The sequence below is a fragment of the Chlorocebus sabaeus genome, chromosome 23 (assembly GCF_047675955.1).
Source record: "Chlorocebus sabaeus isolate Y175 chromosome 23, mChlSab1.0.hap1, whole genome shotgun sequence".
Lineage (NCBI taxonomy): Eukaryota > Metazoa > Chordata > Mammalia > Primates > Cercopithecidae > Chlorocebus > Chlorocebus sabaeus.
The window spans coordinates 66,829,390-66,850,029 of record NC_132926.1 but is presented as its reverse complement, the minus strand read 5'-3'; the positions used below and the strand labels follow the sequence as shown (position 1 = coordinate 66,850,029).

General features: G+C 37.1%; 1 protein-coding gene across 2 annotated transcripts in view; it reads right to left on the bottom strand.

Annotated features, from left to right (window-relative positions):
* The window catches only part of LOC103244356 (E3 ubiquitin-protein ligase TRIM36), a 57,047-nt gene that overhangs the window by 9,227 nt on the left and 27,180 nt on the right, over nt 1–20,640 (bottom strand). For both annotated transcript variants that reach the window (XM_008014173.3, XM_008014174.3), the window contains exons 3-7: nt 12,934–13,259; nt 10,361–10,507; nt 7,382–7,477; nt 3,458–3,711; nt 3,094–3,218 (exon numbers count right to left, since the gene is read on the bottom strand). In XM_008014173.3, coding sequence (XP_008012364.1) covers nt 3,094–3,218; nt 3,458–3,711; nt 7,382–7,477; nt 10,361–10,507; nt 12,934–13,259 — 948 coding nt within the window. The remainder of the gene's footprint in view (nt 1–3,093; nt 3,219–3,457; nt 3,712–7,381; nt 7,478–10,360; nt 10,508–12,933; nt 13,260–20,640) is intronic.

Genomic DNA, 20,640 nt, shown 5'->3' with positions numbered 1-20,640 from the left:
TTCCTCAAAAAATAACATATAAACAATATTTACTGATTTTTTTTTTTTTTTTTTTTCAGACGGAGTCTCACTATCTCCCAGGCAGAAATGCAGTGGCACGATCTCGGCTCACGGCAAGCTCCACCTCCCGGGTTCATGCCATTCTCCTGCCTCAGCCTCCGGAGTAGCTGGGACTACAGGCTCCCGCCACGACGCCCGGATAATTTTTTGTATTTTTAGTAGAGACGGGGTTTCACCGTGTTAGCCAGGATGGTCTCGATCTCCTGACCTCGTGATCCGCCCACCTCAGCCTCCCAAAGTGCTGGGATTACAGGCGTGAGCCACCGCGCCTGGCTATTTACTGATTTCTATACTGTCCAATAATTTTCTATATTTATAATACTATAAGAAAGCACAAAATTAAATATATTAAAATTTTTAATATATTTTATATTTAAAAGGTATATCTATACTTATAACTGAAAGGAGAAATAATAAAAAAGAAAACTGACTCAAAGCCACAAGTAAATTTTTTTTAACCACATGCCTTCTACCTACTGAATAATAGCCCATGACTTGAAATTTTTTTTACCTATGTCCTTCCCTAAACAAACTATTATTTTAATATTTTAAAATCTAAGTCTGGTAAGAATATCAAATTCTCAACGAATTTTTTTTTTTTTTTGAGACAGAGTCTTGCTCTGTTGTCCAGGCTGGAGTGCAGTGGCATGATCTCAGCTCACTCCAGCCTCCGCCTCCCAGGTTCAAGTGATTCTCCTGCCTCAGTCTCCCAAGTAGCTCGGATTACAGGTACGTGCCACCACGCCCTACTAATTTTTTGAGTTTTTAGTACAGACGGGGTTTCACCACGTTAGCCAGGATGGTCTCGATCTCCTGACCTCGTGATCTGCCCACCTTGGCCTCCCAAAGTACTGGGATTACAGGCGTAAGCCACTGGTGCCCGGCCTCTCAATGAATATTATATCATTTCTTTTCATATTTTATTCTGTAGAGTTGCAAAGCAAATTAATTTTTCTGAATACAATCATGATACATATTTTTGTAAGGAAATCAGAAACTAAAAAATACACATTAAAAGATTTTACTATAACCTTTTTGTATAGATCCTGCCAGTATTTTCCCCCTCAATGGCATACTACTACATGGATATATCAACATTTAACTGTTGAGTTTTGGAAACAGGTTTCTGGTTTTTCACTAAAAATAAAATGATTAAAAGCTAAATCTTTGTTCATATGCATAGTCCTTTGTATAGAGCCAATTCCTAAGCTTAACTGCTGGAATCATATGCTAAGAACAATATGCTATAAAAGCTACACACACACTTTTATGTCAAATCACAGAGAAGGACATGAATAAGAAGCAGAAGTCTCTCTCCTCTCCTTATTCCCCAAAGTGTAAGCATGTCTGTGTATGCTGCATTTATACAACTGAACGTTATGCAGCCATAATGAGTTCTGGAAAGTTATCCTAAATACATTTTAAAATTAAAAAAAAAAAGTTACAAAATAACACAAATAGTATACCCCCTACCCCATATCCTTTTTCTTTCTTTTTTTTGAAAGATAGCTTTCAAAAAAAAAAAAAAAAATGCATGTAGCAAAAAGCGAGGGGAAGATCCATCAGCCAGAAGCTAGGTGACTACTATCCCATTCTCATCCATCTGTTTCCTTGCTATACAATGGTATAACCCAGGATCACCCACCCTCAACCTCACCTTTCCAGCAACCACTTTGGGATCCAAAGGGAGGGAGGACCTAGGACTCACAAGTAAGCAAAAATATATTTGTATATATATACTACTCAAGTATACATTTTGGAAACACAGTATAGTGTATGAAATACAAACAGCATTTTAAGTGACGACAAATATCTTTGAAAAAATAAGATAGTCATAATAAATAAGTATCAGATTCAGGTACAGATTTGAAAAAGGGGTTGCAGTTAATCCTTCAGAGTTTTAAACTTTTAACAAGACAAATTTCCTTTCATTAACATACAAATCTACAAATCTGTACCTATAAAGTAATTACACTATAAGCATATCTTTCTAAGGACTGTAATTGTTCACCATCACTAGAAGAGAAACCTTAGGGAGAGGAATGAGGTGAGCAGAAGAAAAACAGGCAAGGAAGACCTCCCTGCTAGGGAGTAGCAAAATAGAAACATAAGCAAGTGTTATGGGCTGAACTGCATCCTTCCCCAGTCCCCCAGACCCCACCCCTCGTCCCTGGAAATTCACAAGTTGAAGTCCTAAACCCCAGTACATACCTCAGAATGTGACTGTATTTTAAAATACGGTCTTTAAAGAGGAAATTAAATTAAAATCAGGTCATTAGAATAGGCCCTACTCCAATATGACCAGTGTCCTTATAAAAAGAGAAGATGAGATTACACACAAACACAAATGGAGGACCATGTGAAGACACAGGGAGAAGACAGCCACTTATCAACCAAGAGGAGAGGTTCAGAAGAAGCTAACCCTGTCAACACCCTGATCTCCGACTTCTAGTCTCCAGAAATGTAAGAAAATGAATTTGTTTGAGCCACTCAGTCTATGGTACTTTTGTCACTGCAGCCCAAGCAAACTAATACAGCAATGTAAACAGCCTGCAGATTCCATCTCTAGGCTTCTGTTTGAGAAACTCACATACACTTGCCCCAAAAATTCTGACAAGGATGTGCAATACAGCATTGCTTTATAAAAGAGGAAAAAAAAAACAGAAAAACTTAGTAGGAAAATGATTTATTTATTTATGAAATACTGTAAACAGTTAAAATATCACTTTAAATCAAAATTTCACATAACAAATATTTACGTTAATTTTGTAAAAAGGAATTTACAAAAAGAATACATACAACATAATGTTATTTATGCAATGTTTAAAAACACACAAACTAATGGAACATAGTTTTTGTGCATAAAAATACAGTTATAAAAACATAAATAGGATATGATTTCAGGATGCTACGACAGTCCTGGGCAAGAGATATGCTGCTTTATAATGTCAAATTTAAGAGAACTTGTGTTTTCTTCCACACTATATAAATTCAGACAAAAAGAATGAGGTTTTTGCCTTCATTAAGACTTACCACTAGAGAAAAAGGATAATTCTCCAAGAAGTTCTGTTTGTTTAGAGGTATTAACAACATAGTCTTCAAAAGAAGTCTGAGCTGCAGGTCTAAAGCTCTTCAAAGATTCTGTGGCTTTCTGTATTCTGCAGACAGATATTTTATACAAAAAATGATTCTTCAAGAAGGCAAATCAAACTAAACATCTGCAACATGATTAACAAAATAACACCCACACTTCATTCAAAATTAAAGTTAAGAATGAGGCAAGATGTACCTCACATTAACACAGCATTATGGAGCACTCACAGCTACAGTGAGAATATACAGCAGCATTTAATAAAATTGCTCAAGAGGTTCTGAAGTTAGAAGTAAAAGAGAATACCTGAGGTGGAGCTGCTTTGCTGTTTGCACAAAGCAGGACTGATCCGTCTCCTTTAGCACTTCTTGAGCATATCCCACAAGTCCATTGTTCTCTAGAAGTCCCTGGTACTCCTCCATTTGAGTCTGAAATTTGTCTAATCTTAGTTTCTTGGAGGAGTCAATTGCTTTCAAAACAGATGATTTCCTCTCTTCCAGAATTTCAAAGAGCTTTTCAAAATGTGTAATTGCTTCTTCTTTAGCCCTCTCTCCATTACACTATGAAAAAACAATATCTCCATTACACTAAGATAAAGTATTGCCTCTTCTGTTAAACCCAAATGGCTTTCCACAAAGTTCTACATAACTATATTTCATCTATGTGATGACAACATTATCAAAATTCAATAAAACCAACCTAGATATTATAAAGAAAAAAAGTTTTATCTGACTCTGAAATTTTCAGAACAATATTTTGGCATCAAATACATTCAGCAAAGAACAAATGACAACTTTTATTCAGATTTACTTTGTAATTTTATAATATTGTACTTCCTTAAGCTTTTCGTCTCCAAAGTCCAGTATAGACAATTTAGTCAATTAAATAAGAGAACAATCTTTCAGTGGTATATAAAGGAATTTGAAGGAGAAATGAACTGATTTAACCAAAAACAGGAAGACACAAGTCCAGAGCTTCGAATTCATTTCAAATTCAGAAATGTTTTAACCCTTTCTATGCTACTCCAACTTTTTAAAAAGTTGTTTTTGTTTTTGTTTTTTTGAGATGGAGTCTCTCTCTGTCACCCAAGCTGGAGTGCAGTGGCGCGATCTCGGCTCACTGTAACCTCTGCCTTCCCGGTTCAAGTGATTCTCCCGCCTCAGCCTCCCAAGTAGCTGGAACTACAGGCACGTGCCACCATGCCTGGCTAATTTATTTTCATATTTTTAGTAGAGATGGGGTTTCGCAGTGTTAGCCAGGATGGTCTCGATCTCCTGACCTCATTTGTGATCAACCCTCCTTGGCCTCCCAAAGTGTTGGGATTACAGGCATGAGCCACCGCACTCGGCCTAAAAAAGTTTTTACCCACAAAACTCTAAAATATGACATTCTTTACTAAGATATAAAAATAAAAGTATCCTCTTCACAATAATATAATTATAATTAAATCCTGACTTAGCTGTGTGACCATATGCTAATCATTTCACTTCTCTTTCTGTTTTTCTCTTCTGAAAACAGGGGATAAGAAAAAAACCATTTAGGTTTTTGTGAAGAGACTTTAAAAGGTTATTTACATAAAGTACATACCACAATGTCACATACTATAAATAAACATTCATACAAACTGTCAGAAAATGATCCTAGTATTGGTTAAACATTCTGAATTCCTATAAAATCAGAGCTCATGATTTGAGAAGACTGGCAAAGCACTCCTAAGCAGTTATTATAACAGACTCACAGCAGCCAACAGAAAAAAGTCTTCGAGAACACTTTTTTTTTTTTGAGACGGAATCTCGCTGTGTTGCCCAGGCTATAGCACAGTGGTGCGATCTCGGCTCACTGCAAGCTCCGCCTCCTGGGTTTACGCCATTCTCCTGCCTCAGCCTCCTGAGTAGCTGGGACTGCAGGCGCCTGCCACCATGCCCATTTAATTATTTTTTGCATTTTTAGTAGAGATGAGGTTTCACCATGTTAGCCAGGATGGTCTGATCTCCTGACCTCATGATCTGCTTGCCTCGGTCTCCCAAAGTGCTGGGATTACAGGTGTGAGCCACCACACCCGGCTTTTTTTTTTTTTTTTTTTGAGACGGAGTCTCGCCCTGTTGCCCAGGCCAGAATGCAATGGTGTGATCTCGGCTCACTGCAACCTCCGCCTCCCGGGTTCAAGCAATTCTCCTGCCTCAGCCTCCCGAGTAACTGGGATTACAGGTGCGCGCCACCATGCCTGGCTAATTTTTTTGTATCTTTAGTAGAGACACGGTTTCACTATGTGAAACTTGTGGCCAGGCTGGTCTCGAACTCCTGACCTCGTGATCCACCTGCCTCGGCCTCCCAAAGTGCTGGGATTATAGGCGTGAGCCACTGCACCTGGCCAAGAACATTCTTAAAAGCTGATAATATATGGCAGAAGTGTACTGTGCATTTTCCAATGGCTTCCAGCCAACACCAACATAATGAAAGGAAATTTTTTCCAGATCTCCTGTTTCCTAACCCTGAAAACCACATATTTTTAAAAGAGAGGGAGCAGAAGGTAGTGATATTTTGATAGTATTTCAGTGACAAATCACAACATTAAACTCAGAAATAATATTATAGAGAGATTTTTTTCCAGCTAAGTATAATTACAGATAAAAAGACAGTATCACCACCATCACTGAGTAAAGGTCAAGAATGGAGGCAAATTATCTACCATAAAAAAAATCCTTATTGATAAGCCTGCAGATACAGCATAGGCAAATGATACAAAACAACTCAATAATGTCCCCACGATCACAAGGAATCGGTGTCTACATGAATACTTGACACCTAAGTTCTGCAATTTTTAACCTATTGATGACAAATCCCAAAACAGACTCTCGGTCTTTATTTCAGAACTGAAGGGCAGCAGGACCGAGAGGACCAACAAACAAGGCTACTAATAAAATGACCAAAGATGCAACACTTGAAGCAAACTACCGAGGTGATCATCTGCTTTGTGTTGAGACAGTCTGTCATTTAATCCAACAAAAATATGAAAAAGAAAACCCCAAACTGCATGGAAAAACGACGGACAGGGTGGTGAATGCAATCAGTAAAGATCAGGAAAATAATATTAAAAACAAAAGCACTACTGGTAAGGGTGTTAATTTACATGATTTCTCAATAATTTCACCCTATATTGGAAAAAAATTTCTTCAAGTAACAGAGTCATACTAGCTGGGATATTTTTATATTTAGTTACCAAAAATCAGGAGTAATGGCTCAACTTTGTTTCAAATGGAGAAGAAAAACAAGTGTACAACAAAGTCAATGAAGAATATCTGGACTTTTAAAATAACCCAACCCAATCCCCTTTTACTATATTTTTAAAATGTTATATTTTCCAATTTTTTATTAAAACATAATACACAAATGGAAAAATGTACATGTAAGTATAAAGACTAATGAATCTTTACCCCCACACTCAATATAACCAGCATCCAACAGAAAATCCAGATTAGATAAAAGAACATTACAAGTATTCCAGAAGCCTCCATATAACCTTTCCAGACACTGATCCACCCCTCCTCAACTCTAACATCATCATCTAGTTTCACCTTTTTTGGTACTTTTTATAAATGTAATCACATGGTATGTATTCCTTTGTGTCTGGCACCTTCCTTTCAACATTATTGCAAGATTAATCGACACTGCTGTGTGCAGCTGCACATCATTCATTCTTATTGCTGTTTTTATTCTACTGTTAATGGGCATGTGGGTAGATTCCACTTTGTGACAACTACAAACAAGGCAGCCACCAACATTCTAATATATGTCTTTTGGGGAACATATATAGGGTATACACTCAGGAATACCTGAAATTTAAAATAAACCTGGTCTAATCTGCATATAGCACATTTTCCAAAAGTGATCTATTAATTTTAAAAAATATAATAAAAATAAGTAAAACCTATCATTTCCCTTATATTACTATTACATATTTTTGAGATCTTGTTAGTTGCCACACAAATAGTCATTTTTCCCTCTGTGTTCCAGTATCATTTAATCACTAGCTTTATCACAGAAGTGACCGCACAACATTGTAATTCATTTTTTGTATTTGTTTCCAGGGCCCCAGAAAAGCAGGGGTGAAATCTAACACAACTTTGTATTCCCAGCTCATATAATACTCTCAGGATTTTATGAACAAATGAGTGAATGTCTAGATAAAATAACAATAATTTAAAATATGTAAGATAGTTTATCACTTACCTCTGTTTCTTTCATTAACAAGTTTAGTTCAGATATTTGACTCTTCACTTGGCTTTCCTTACCAATAAGGTAATCAATATCCTTTGAAAGCTTTTCCTGTTGAAACACATTCATAACACAAATGGACAAAACGGGAGTTTAACAAAGACCTTGCAGAGTTTTTTTTTTTTTAATTACACAGGACTCATCCTCTTCTACAGCCTCTGATAAACAGATAATAAAATCAACTATGGCAATTATCATTATTAACCCAGAGTAAACAATTAATGGCCTTAGGCACAGAAGGCCAAAGGATGTATGAAATATTAGAATCAGTTGGAAAAAAAGAACAAGGTAATAATGGTTAGTCAAAACTTCTGAATATAAAAATAATACATTTTTATTGTTTCATTGTCATTCCTAGAGCTCCTGCTCCTAAGGCTTCTAAGTAAATGGAAGAGCAGCAATTCAAATAGTTTTGTCTTCAGATTTTACAATTTACTCTCACAAACACCCACGTGCGTGCACGCGCACACACACACACCTATACACAATAGGAATAGCAACAAAGAGCCTTCCAAAATAATATTCACAATCCATCCCAGCCTATGAAATAATTACACAATAATGAAAATAGTTTTATAAAAACAGGCAATTTCCAGAGCTCATTGAGTGGTCTGTCTGTAAGGCAGACATTTTGAAGTAAGTATAGTTTCTTTCCCATAGAAATACCGTCATAGGTTTTGGTGAGATCCCTGGTCTTGCCCAGAAAACCTACTCTGAAATACACAAAAAACAAAACACAAAAGCCATGAAACACCATGGGGTAAAAAGTTGTAACAGAAAAATGTATTCAGAATCTAAATAAGAACAAGAACATCCAGAAAATGCCTTTCAAGCTGTAGCCCTTACAGGCCGATCTGAGCATTTCAGGCTCAGTTACCACCAATGACTTGAAAGGAAAAGGGTGCTCAAGAAGAGGGCACTATTAAACACTAAACACTATTCCGCAGTACTTCTTACCACCAAGCTGAAAGTAAAATGGCAATTCTGACAATACCATCCCTAACAGGCCCATGTGGAGATCAGAAGTACTAGGTGCAAGTGGTGGTTCCCTTTTTTAGCTACGGTAGCAATGAGACAAATTTGGCCATTTAAATTTAAGTAAGGCTTAGTTCTATGATAGCAGCTTACATTAGAACTACAAGATAGGAAAAGACAAGTTAATTGACTCAAAGAGGTAAGGACCAGAGAAGGATACAGGGCAGAATTCAGACGCATGATCTAAAAGCACCACACTCTCTGAGTTTTAATGCTCAAAGTATCTGGCCAACTACATGTTTATCTGAGAACAGCTTTTATGTGAGACAGCTCCAGTCTTAATAGTCCCCTCAAATATAGCCAGTTTGTTTTAAAAGACTAGATTAGTTTTGTCTCCAAAAAGTATATGCACCACACAGAAAATAGGCACTGAAGATTAAAATGTAAAAAGACAAGGTTACCACTAACTCCTTTAGATAAATCAGGACCCCAGTTCTTTAGGCACTAATCAGAGGCTAATTTCTCAGGGAATTCAAAACTGCTCAGAAGCTTTCCTCTGGATCGGTGGTTCTCAAACACCAGTGTATATCAGAGTCTCCTGAGGGCAAACCAAGAACCCTGAGGAGATGCAGCTGAGGCCTGAGATGCAGGCCTCCTCCTTGGGGAGGCCATACGTTGTAAGGCACGCACCTAAGAAGAGACTGTTGTAAAGAGAAAGAACTCCAGAGACACAAACAGTCCCCCTTATATATTCAGCAGTCCTCATCAACTCTTGTGTGTGAGGAAACTGCCCAAGCCCAGGCAAAGAATTACCCTACAGGCCCTGAGGAAACAATGCCAGGAGCTTACACAAGGCTGGGAAGAGTGTCTGTTCCCCACCAGTCAGATTGGAAAAAAAAAAAAAAAAAAAAAAACCCTCAAAATTCACAGGGCATTGAAAAAAGTAATCAAAGGCTTTTACTTCGATAGTCAGGTAACATTAGCCCTTAGAACCAAATGCTGTTCTGTCCTGCCTCACAAAGTAAGATCCAAACGTTTCCAAGTAACTTAATCACATACTCAAAGAAAACAGCATTTGTAGGAATACAAAAATATCCAATAACTGGTAGCCAATCAAAAATTAGCAGGCATGCAAGTTAGCAGAGGAATATAAACTCTAATTAAAAAAAAAAAATCAATCAAAATTGACCTAGTAGCGAAACAGATGAGAGAATTAGTAGGCAAGAACAATTATACAATTATACCTGTATTCCATATGTGCAGAGAAGATAGAGCACAACATAAATATAAAATGCAAAACACAAAACAGTTTGCATATATGCAATTAGATAGAGGCAAAAAATGCATACACGTATTGTTAGAGAGGAAGGAAACAAAATGGGTAGTAGGTATACAGACGATTTCTTTTAAAAATATTGTTTAAAGGGAAAAAGAATAAAACAAAAAGTTTTCTACCACTGCCTGCTTTGCTGTTGATTATCAAATTTGAAAGTTTTAAACATCATCAATAAAGCTAACAGAAAGGAAGTAATTCAGTTTTAAATCGTAAAGGTGCCATCAGAATGAACAAAATACTGATTCTATAGGCAAGAAATAAGAATCAAGTGTCTTAAAACAGCCACAACCCTTTAAAGTATGTCAATCCTATGTAGACATCCATTATTATAGACATTGGGCTCATTTGGGTATCATGATGTAGTGTCCTTCATCTTTCTTTCTTCCCTCAGAATTCAGAGCTAATGCAATGTAGGTGACAATATATGCCAGGCCTTATCAGTACCACAAATAACTGTTCATCAGAAATACTAACAACCTAATATTAGTAGATCATTAAGTAACACTTTAACTCAGTTTAGTACAAAAAGGGCATATAACACACCATGATTTTATAAATTAAAAGTTAAAGGCATAAAGTAAAGTTACGAAGAATCAAAATTCTGTTCCAAAAATAAGTCCTACCTTTAAGGTTTTGTAGGCACTGCTCATGGTGGTTACACGGTGGTTGGCATGATTACCACCCAACTTACATAGATGGCAAACTGGCCTCCGACATAATTCACAGTACATGTTTATTCTCTCTGTTTCATGTTCTGGGCACATTAAAATCTATTGAGTAAAGAATTAAAAGTGTGATTAAGGATCTAGGTTTCAAGTAACCTGACAAACTACCAAAATACAAAGATTTCCTTTACAAAATCACTAAATAAAGCTATTTAAATGAATACGAATGTAAAAAGAAAAATGGTTGATGCGTCGCATGAAAATTCTCTATATCGGAATTACTATTTTTCAATTTGAGGGTTCAAATGATTAATGTGTAGATGTTGTCTACAGCCATACCCCTCTGAACGTGCCCGATCTCTTCCTAATATGTAAATGTTATTTCTCCAAAACTTGTTCAGTTAGAGTTTCATTCCTATCAGATTCAAATGGAATGAACACTTAGCCAAGTTAGAAAGGCCATCTGACCACACTGATGAGGCAATTCTTAACTATCATAGTCAATATTTTTAATGAAGTACCATAACAATTTATGAAACTCATGGCCTCAGTAACAGAAATCTGTTACTAAAAGAGTCTCAGAAAACTTTATAAGCTTCTAGATGTGTTTCCTTTTACAAATTAATTACAAATGCACTGACCAAATGACCAAATTTGGAACTGTTTTTCTGATTTGTCTACCTTTTTACTCTGTAAACTATTATCGTAGAGGACTAAAAGCTATCTGATAAATAACATATGAAATTTTATGTAAAGTAACTGTTTTCATTTGAAAGGGGAAATTCCTTTTAGTATGTTAATAAAATCAAAAGTTGTTAAAGATTCCAATAGATTACATTTTAAGCAACTGTAACTTGTCTGATAACTTACAGACATTTATTTATTTATTTATTTATGAGACGGAGTCTCGCTTTGTCGCCCAGGCTGGAGTGCAATGGTGCGATCTCGGCTCACCGCAACCTCCGCTCACTGCAACCTTCACCTCCTCCTGGGTTCAAGCAATTTTCCTGCCTTAGCCTCCCAAGTAGCTGGGATTACAGGCATGTGCCACCATGCCCAGCTAATTTTGTAACTTACATTTAAAAGGAACAAACAAAAAGTACAATATAGAAAGTCCTAATACCAATATATAGGCTCAGGAGAAAAACAATTGGAAAATGTTTCAAGTTTTTCAGCATGTCCAAGCTTCCACATCCCCAAAGCCATTACATTTAAAATAAAATAAAAAGTTTGTCTATCTGCAAGAAATGATCAAAAGAACTCAACGTTATAGGCAAATATTCCATAGCAGTAAGGAACACCATTTTGGACACCGTTTTAGAATTTTACTATATTGAGTAGCACTAACTACTTGACAAATGAAATGTTTCTCAGTATAATCTATCTGTATTTCTTTTGGTCTTATCAATGTTTTATTATATTTGTAGACAGAAACTGTAAGGCTATACTTAAAATTTCCTTAAATCTTTAATTCACAAAGACCCAACCTTAATAAAAGTCATTTAATCAAAGGTTATTTCATGGTAGAAATCAATTTAATCATTTAAAAGAAAGATTAAAACATCAGGTTGAAGTTACAAATTTTTAAAAATTGATGGCCTTGAGCATTTAAAATGAGGAACATAGTAGAGGATTAAAAGCTATCTGATGAATCTACTGTCAGACTGACACAGTTTGAGAAAGGTCATTCAAAATGTGATAGCACAGATTGTTTTTGCCTTAATCTACCAATCCTTCACTATTTAATATAAGAAATAGCTCATAGTTTCAAAAAAACTTTTGAGTTTTTCCCATTTTTTTATTACAAATTAAAGGTTTTACACTTAGGAATGCAAATAGATTTTCATACACAGGTTACTACGTTATAAGGAATAAGAACTTTGAAAAACTCAACCACAGGTTTTAAAAATTGATATAAATCAGAAAGAAGTGAAGATATCAAAAGATCAGTTTATTTCCAGGCACAGAGCAGGGCAAACAACACATAAACTTCTTTTGAGCAATATTAAAAAAATTAGAACGTTTAAGAAATGCAAATTCTACTGTAGATAACATATAACCATTATATCACAAGCTACAAGCTACAAAATATTAGGCTGTAATTACTTTTATTCATTGTACAATTCTAGCTAACTAAAAACAAAAATACGTTTCGCAGTCAAACCTTTTAAGCAATTATGGATTTATCACACTAAAGCACAAAAAGGCTTTTTAACTTTAACCATTTCAATCTTAAAGAGTATATCTGAGATAACCTTTAATCAGAGTTATCATTACAAACATCCATTTCTTGTAGTATATCACACTGGATTATAATAGAATAAACCACAATATTGCCCTCTATTGGTGGGGATGTTTAGCCCCATAGTAAGTAACTCCAGCCAACTAGGCCTTAAGTTCTCACACCTGCTTTAAAAGTTATTTCCTTTCTGTCAAGTTCTAGACTCAGTATATTTATTTCATAACATTAAGTTACATAAACATTTCACAACATTAAGTTAAAATAACACTCTAATAAAAACTTCACTTACCTTGGGTCTAAAGTTAGTAGTTGGACCAACATACTCATGTTGAGCTTTTATTGTACCCCAAGGATGATGAATTTTGAAGCATTCATTGCAGTAACTTGCACTACAGTCCATGCAGCTTTTTGTGGATTCCTGAGGTGGTGGTTTACAAAGGTCACACATAATGGCTGTGGCTGCCCTAGCTGCCTGCCGATATCTTTCCACAATAGTTTCCAAAGTGAAGTTTCGAAACAGACCATTGATTCCTCGTTCTCCAAGATCCACATCATGCTCACAGCCAGGGCAAGGAAAAATAGTTGTCCTCGGGGTCAATGAATTGCGCTTCCACCCTGTGTAATTAGTAAGTCTTTGTTTAGTTACAGCTGTAGGAAAATGATTAAAATGAAGGAAAGAGGAGTCATGTCTTAGAGACATATCTACAAATATATCACAAAAACAGTATCTGAAGTGGCTCCACATGAAATTTGTATTGTGAAAATGTTTTTTAAAATTTTTCCTTAGTATACAAAAGACAAGCCCAAGTTATTAGTTATCAAATCAAAAAGGAAAATATTCTATAGTAAACCCACATCAAACCCATATTAAATCATAAAGATAAAACATATAATACAATACTACATGGGGTCAAGATCTTTTAAAATTATATAATTAGCATTTATAGTTACTTTTATACACTATATCCAAAGGCATTGAAATGAACAGTCTTTGCTGACTGACAGGAAATGAGTCGACACATAAAAGAGCAGGGGTCCCTAGCACAAGGCCTATGAAGAGGTGCCAGGCAGATCCATGAACTATTAGAAATCTTTCATCTATATACATATGCATATTTTCTGGTAAAACCCCACAGCTTTTATCAGATTTCCAAAAGAGTATGTGACGTGACCACAGAATTTTTAAAAACACAACAATAGAGGGTTTCCCACTGTAGTATTGTTTTATCTGGAAAAATTCAGTAGGGAAGATCATTAGTTAACCGAGTGCAATCTACAGAAGAGTGAAAAATGCATTCGTAGACCTATAATTCAGTGATTTTTAAGAGGGACCAACCATTTAATATCTTCTTATGACCTGAAACAAAGAATCATTAAGATTACTTAATTCAGTAAGCCAAAAGTTACCCCAAAAATCATATATAAAACAATGAATGACCTTAAACATCACACTTTTTAGTATTATTATCCCAATTTCAATAAATCAAGAAACCAATGTATGACAGTCCTTACTCACTGGTTCACAGGACTCCAGGGTTATCCATTTACCACAGGCTACCCCATTTGTAAATCTGTCCTTTTTTTTTTTTAGACAGAGTCTCACTCTGTCGCCCAGCCTGGAGTGTGATCTCAGTTCACTGCAACCTCTGCCTCCCAGGTTCAAGCAATTCTCTGCCTCAGCCTCCTGAGTAGCTGGGATTACAGGCACCCACCACCACGCCTGGCTAATTTTTATATTTTTAGTAGAGATGGCGTTTCACCATCTGGCCAGGCTGGTCTTGAACCCCTGACCTTGTGACCCACCCACCTCAGCCGCCCAAAGTGCTGGGATTACAGGCGTGAGCCACCGTGCTCGGCCATAAATCTGTTCTTAAGAGTATGTAGTCTTACTTGCCCACAAAATAACTCCCTTAACATAAACACAAACTTCTTAACCTACATTCTTTCATACTACCATGTATCCAATATCAAAAATGAATGGCTGAATTTGGTATACCACATAACTGTCATCACTCAAAAGAATGTCTTAAAAGATGTCTGACATGATATCAGTTCAGGTAAAATTTAGCAATCAGCCCACAATATTACTTATTGGAAGTGATGTTATAGCATGCTATATGGCACTGGGCCCCAAAATCTACTTATACAACAAACATGCAGAATATTTTAGTATCTTCATTTAAAGATATTTTAACCTTTACATTTTTAAACATTAATGCATACAAAAAAGCTGCCCAATAAAAATTTGAAAATCCTAAAATATATTCAGATAATAATTCTAAAAACATGCAATACAATCCAAAATCTTTCACACCACAGCAGGCATATAATGAAATAAGCAGCAAAGCTACTTTGAAATCACATGCCAATGAAAATTTCATTTAGGAAATAAAACAAGCCAAACAATTCTGGAAATGGTATGGTGCAGTGGTCAAGTTTAAAAAAATGGAAATTCATATTTAATTGCAGGTTTCCATACATGAACTAGGTGATGAAAATTTAGATAAATAGAAAACTAATATCAAAAATGTTAAAAAATGAGTTATTTTTGGTTTTATGAAGATTATGACCAATTAAAGTAATGGGATAATGAAAAGTAAATAATGACAACAAAATCAAGCTTTAACATGTATGCTGGTGACACCTAGACTTGGATCCTCAGAAATTTGAAAACAAAAACAAAAACAAAAAAGTTTCATCCCTTTTCTGTATACCTCTGCTAATGTATTTTTACAGTAAAAAAAAGTGTGAAACACTAAACTTCTTAAATCAGACATTAAATTAAGACATGTAATTTTTCACAACTCATTCAAATAGATATCTTGGTTATCTTTCTGAACAGATCTTGAAAGCTCTCAAATATTTCTTACAAATGCTAAAGAACTTTTATTTCATCTGTCTTATACTTCTTTCATTGTTTTCATAAAAACAAACAGTAGATGTTCAGAGCAATAAAGAAAATGAGAATCTTAGGATATTCTGGGAAGTAAACCTAATGAAAAAATCAAGGCAATGGAACTAAGAACAAAATGGAAGTGTCAACTTTCTACTTTCCATGGCTGTGCTATCTGATACAGTAGCCATTAGCCACATGTGACTTTTAAAATTTAATTAACATTAAATAAAATTTAATATTCACTTATTTGGTTACCATAGCCATATTTAAAATTCTCAAGAGACACATGTAGCTAACGGTTACCATATTATATGATACAGGGTTGAACATTTCCATTATAATAGAAAGTTATATTGCATAGTATTGCTCAATTGCATTAGACAATGAAAAAGAAAAATAGAGGGATCATTGCAAACTAGATTGAAGGACTGTAACTAGAGGAAGGACTAGATTGCAGCTCTGACAGAGCAGCATGTGGAGGCTAGCATTGTGAAATTTTGCCCCAGAATGACTACAAAAATAAACTAGGAAAGCTGAGAGGGCCCACAGAGCCCCTGAAGGAAGCAGATTGCTCCTACAGGACCTGGGAGACACCCTAAATACTGCAAGGGCCCAGACTGTGGAAGTGGGAAAGGGAGATTGTGTGCCCCCAAACACATCTCCACTGGGGAAACTGAAGGCCTGGATAACGGGAGAAAATTTTGACCTTACCTGGAGCTGAGTCAATTTAGAGAGCTGAGTGAAATACAAGGGTAGAGGAAGCAGCGGGGAAAACCCCTGGAAGCTCACTGGGCCCCCACCAAGTCGTTTTTGTCTGGCCTCACAGGCAGGGATCCTTCTGGAGAACAGCCAGAGGCTCTGGGAAAAGGCCATAGGGAGAAGGAAATCTCCAGCTGAAGTTTGATACAATTTGAACTGATGGAGAAGCCTTCTGGCCAGAACTTGGAGGAGCGTGTAAATCCAGTGTGCAGACTCCACAGGCGGGGGAAGGAAAACCATACTTGCTTTTGCAGCTGGGAGGTGGGTAGACTAGGTCAAGTTCTCAGTCCTGCTCACCCACTGCCTGGAAAGAAACTTGGTAATGTTGTCAGGGGCACAGTGGAAGTGAGACTGGCCCTTCAGATTGTGTGGGAGCTGGGTGATGCTTGTGACTGCCGGCTTTCCCCCACTTCGCTGACAACCTGTGTGACACAGCAGAGGTGGCCATAATCCTCCTAGGAACATAACTCCATTGACCTGGAAAGCTCAACCCCAATCCCCGCAGCAGCTGCAGCAAGAGCTGCTCAAGGAGAGTCTGAACTCAGACATGCCTAACCCTGCCCCCACCCAGTGGTCTTTCCCTACCTACCCTGGTAACTGAAGACAAAGGGCACATAATCTTGGGAGTTCTAGGGCCCTGCCCACCGCTTGTTCCTCCTCCCACTACCACAGTTGATGCCCTTTGGAAAGTTCCACCTCCTGGCAGGAGGCCAACCAGCACAAAAATAGTGCATTAAACCACCAAAGCTAAGAAGCTTCAAAGAGTCCATTTCACTGCCTGCCACCTCCATCAGAACAGGTGCTGGTGGTACCCACGGCTGAAAGACCCAAAGATGGGTCACATCACAGGACTCTGGGCACACAACACCCAATACCGGCCCAGCCCTGGTATGCTTACTGGGTGGATAGATCCAGAAGAGAGAACAATCACTACCACTCGGCTCCCAGGAAGGCACATCCATAGGAAATGCGGAAGAGTACTACATCAAAAACAACCTGTGGGACAAAAGGAATGGAAAAGCAACCCTGAGCCCTAACCTCTCCTCTGACAGAGCCTTCCCAAATGAGAAGGAACCAGGAAACCAACTCTGGTAATATGACAAAACAAGGTTAACACCAGCAAAAATCACACTAGCTCACCAGCAAGGGACCCAAACCCAGAAGAAATCCCTCATTTACCTGAAAAAGAATCCAGGAGGTTAGTTATTAAGCTAATTGAGGAGACATCAGAGAAAGGCAAAGCCCAATGTAAGGAAATCCAAAAAATGATACAAGAAGTGAAGGAAGAAATGTTCAAGGAAATACATAGCATACATAAAAAACAATGAAAACTTCAGGAAACAATGGACACACTAATAGAAATGCAAAATGCTCTGGAAAGTCTTAGTAACAGAATAGAACAAGTATAAGAAAGAAATTCAGAGCTCGAAGACAAAGTCTTCGAACTAACCCAATCCAACAAAGACGAAGAAAGAATAAGGAAATATGAACAAAGCCTCCAAAAAGCCTGGGATTACATTAAATGACCCACCCTAAGAAAAATCAGTGTTCCTGAGGAAGAAGAGAAATCTAAAATTTGGAAAACGTATTTGGGAGAATAATCGAGGAAAACTTCCCCAGCCTTGCTAAAGACCTAGACATCCAAATACAAAAAGCACAAAGAACACCTGGGAAATTCATGGCAAAAAGATCATTGCCTACGAACATTGTCATCAGGTTATCAGTTAAGATAAAGGAAAGAATCTTAAGAGCCGTGAGACAAAAGTACCAGGTAACCATAGGGAAAATCTATCAGATTAACAGCAGATTTCTCAGCAGAAACCCTACAAGCTAGAAGGGATTGGGGCCCTATCTTCAGCCTCCTAAAAAAAAAAAATTATCTGCCAAGAATTTCATATGCAGCGAAATGAAGCTTCATTTATGAAGGAAAGATAAGAGTCTTTTTCAGACAAACAAATGCTGAGAGAATTCGCCACTACCAAGCCTCCTCTAAAAGAACTGCTAAAAGGAGTTCTAAATCTTGAAACAAATCCTGGAAACACATCAAAACAGAACCTCTTTAAAGCATAAATCACACAGGACCTATAAAACAAAAATAAGATTCAAAAAAACAAAGAAAACAAGGTATATAGGCAAAAAATAGCACAATGAATGGAATGGTACCTCATATCTCAATACCAACTGAATGTAAATGGCCTAAATGTTCCACTTAAAAAAAGATAAAGAATTGCAGAATAAGTAAGAATTCACCAACCATCTGCTGCCTTCAAGAGACTCACCTAACACATAAGGACTCACAAAAACTTAAGCTCAAGGGGTGGAAAAAGACATTTCATGTGAATGGACACCAAAAGTCAGCAGGAATAGCTATTCTTATACCAGACAAAACAAACTTTAAAGCAAACCTATTTAAAAAGACAAAGAAGGACATTATATAATGATAAAATGCCTTGTCCAACAGGAAAATATCACAATCCTAAACATATATACACCTAACACCAGGGCTTCCACATTTATAAAACAATTACTAACAGATCTAAGAAATGAGATAGACAGCAACACAGTAATAGTGGGAGGTGTCAATACACCACTGACAGCCCTAGACAGGTCATCAAGACAGAAAGACAAGAAAGAAACAATGATTTTTTTTTTTTTCTTTGAGATGGAGTCATGCTCTGTTACCAAGGCTGGAGTGCAGTAGCACAATCTCAGCTCACTGCAATCTCCACCTCTCAGGTTCAAGAGATTCTCCTGCCTCAGCCTCCCGAGTAGCTGGGATTACAGATGCGAGCCACCAGGCTTGGCTAATTTTTATACTTTTAGTAGAGACAGGGTTTCACCATGTTGTCCAGGCTGGTCTCGAACTCCTGACCTCAGGTGATCTTCCCGCCTTGGCCTCCCAAAGTGCCAGGATTACATGCGTGAACCACCATACCTGGCCAGAAACAATGGATTTAAACTATTCCTTGGAACAAATGGACCTAACATTTGCACAACATTCCATCCAACAACCACAGAATATACATTCTATTCAACAGCACATGGAACTTTCTCCAAGATAGACGGTATGATAGGCTACAAAATGAGCCTCAATAAATTTGAAAATACTGAAATTATATCAAGCACTCTCTCAGACCACAGTGGAATAAAACTGGAAATCAACTCCACAAGGAACCTTCAAAACCATGCAAATACATGGAAATTAAATAACCTGCTCCTGAATGAGCACTGGGTCAAAAAAAAAAAAAAAAATGAAATCAAGATGAAATTTAAATATTCTTCAAACTACATGACAATAGTGACACAACCTATCAAAACCTCTGGGACATGGCAAAGGCAGTGCTAAAAGGAAAGCTCACAGCTCTAAACACCTATATCAAAAAGTCTGAAAGAGCACCAAGAAACAATCTAAGGACACACCTCTAGGAACCGGAAAAACAAGAACAAACCAAACCCAAACCTAGCAGAAGAAAGGAAATAACCAAGATCAGAGCAGAACTAAATGAAATGGAAACAAACGGGAAAAAAAAACCACAAAAGATAAATCAAACAAAAAGCTGGTTCTTCGAAGATAAATAAAATTGATATACCATTAGAAAAATTAACCAAGAAGAAAATCCAAATAAGCTCAATAAGGAATGAATCAGGAGATATTACAATTGACACCACAGAAATACAAAAGATCATTCAAGGCTGCTATGACCACCTTTACATGCATAAACTAGAAAACCTAAAAGAGACAGATAAATTATTGGAAAGATACAACCTTCTTAGCTTAAATTAGGAAGAATTAGAGACCCTGAACAGACCAATAACAAGCACCAAGACTGAAATGGTAATTTTAAAATTACCAACAAAAAAAGTCCAGGATCAGATGGATTCACAGCAGAATTTGACCAGATATTCAAAGAACAACTGGTACTAATCCTATTGACACTATTCCAGGAGATAAAGAGGGAACCCTCCCTAACTCATTCTATGAAGCCAGTATCACCCTAATACCAAAACCAGGAAAGGATATAACAAAAGAAAACTACAGACCAGGCTGGGCGTGGTGGCTCACGATTGTAATCCCAGCACTTTGGAAGGCTGAGGTGGGCAGATCACCTGAGGTCAGGAGTTTGACACCAGCCTGACCAACATGGAAGAAACCTCGTCTCTACTAAAAATACGAAAAAATTAGCCAGGTGTGGTGGCGCATGCCTGTAAGCCCAGCTACTCTGGAGGCTGAGGCAGGAGAATCACTTGAACCCAGGAGGCGTAGGTTGCAGTGAGCCAAGATCACGCCGCTGCACTTCAGCCTGGGGATCAAGAGCAAAACACTGCTTACAAAAATAATTA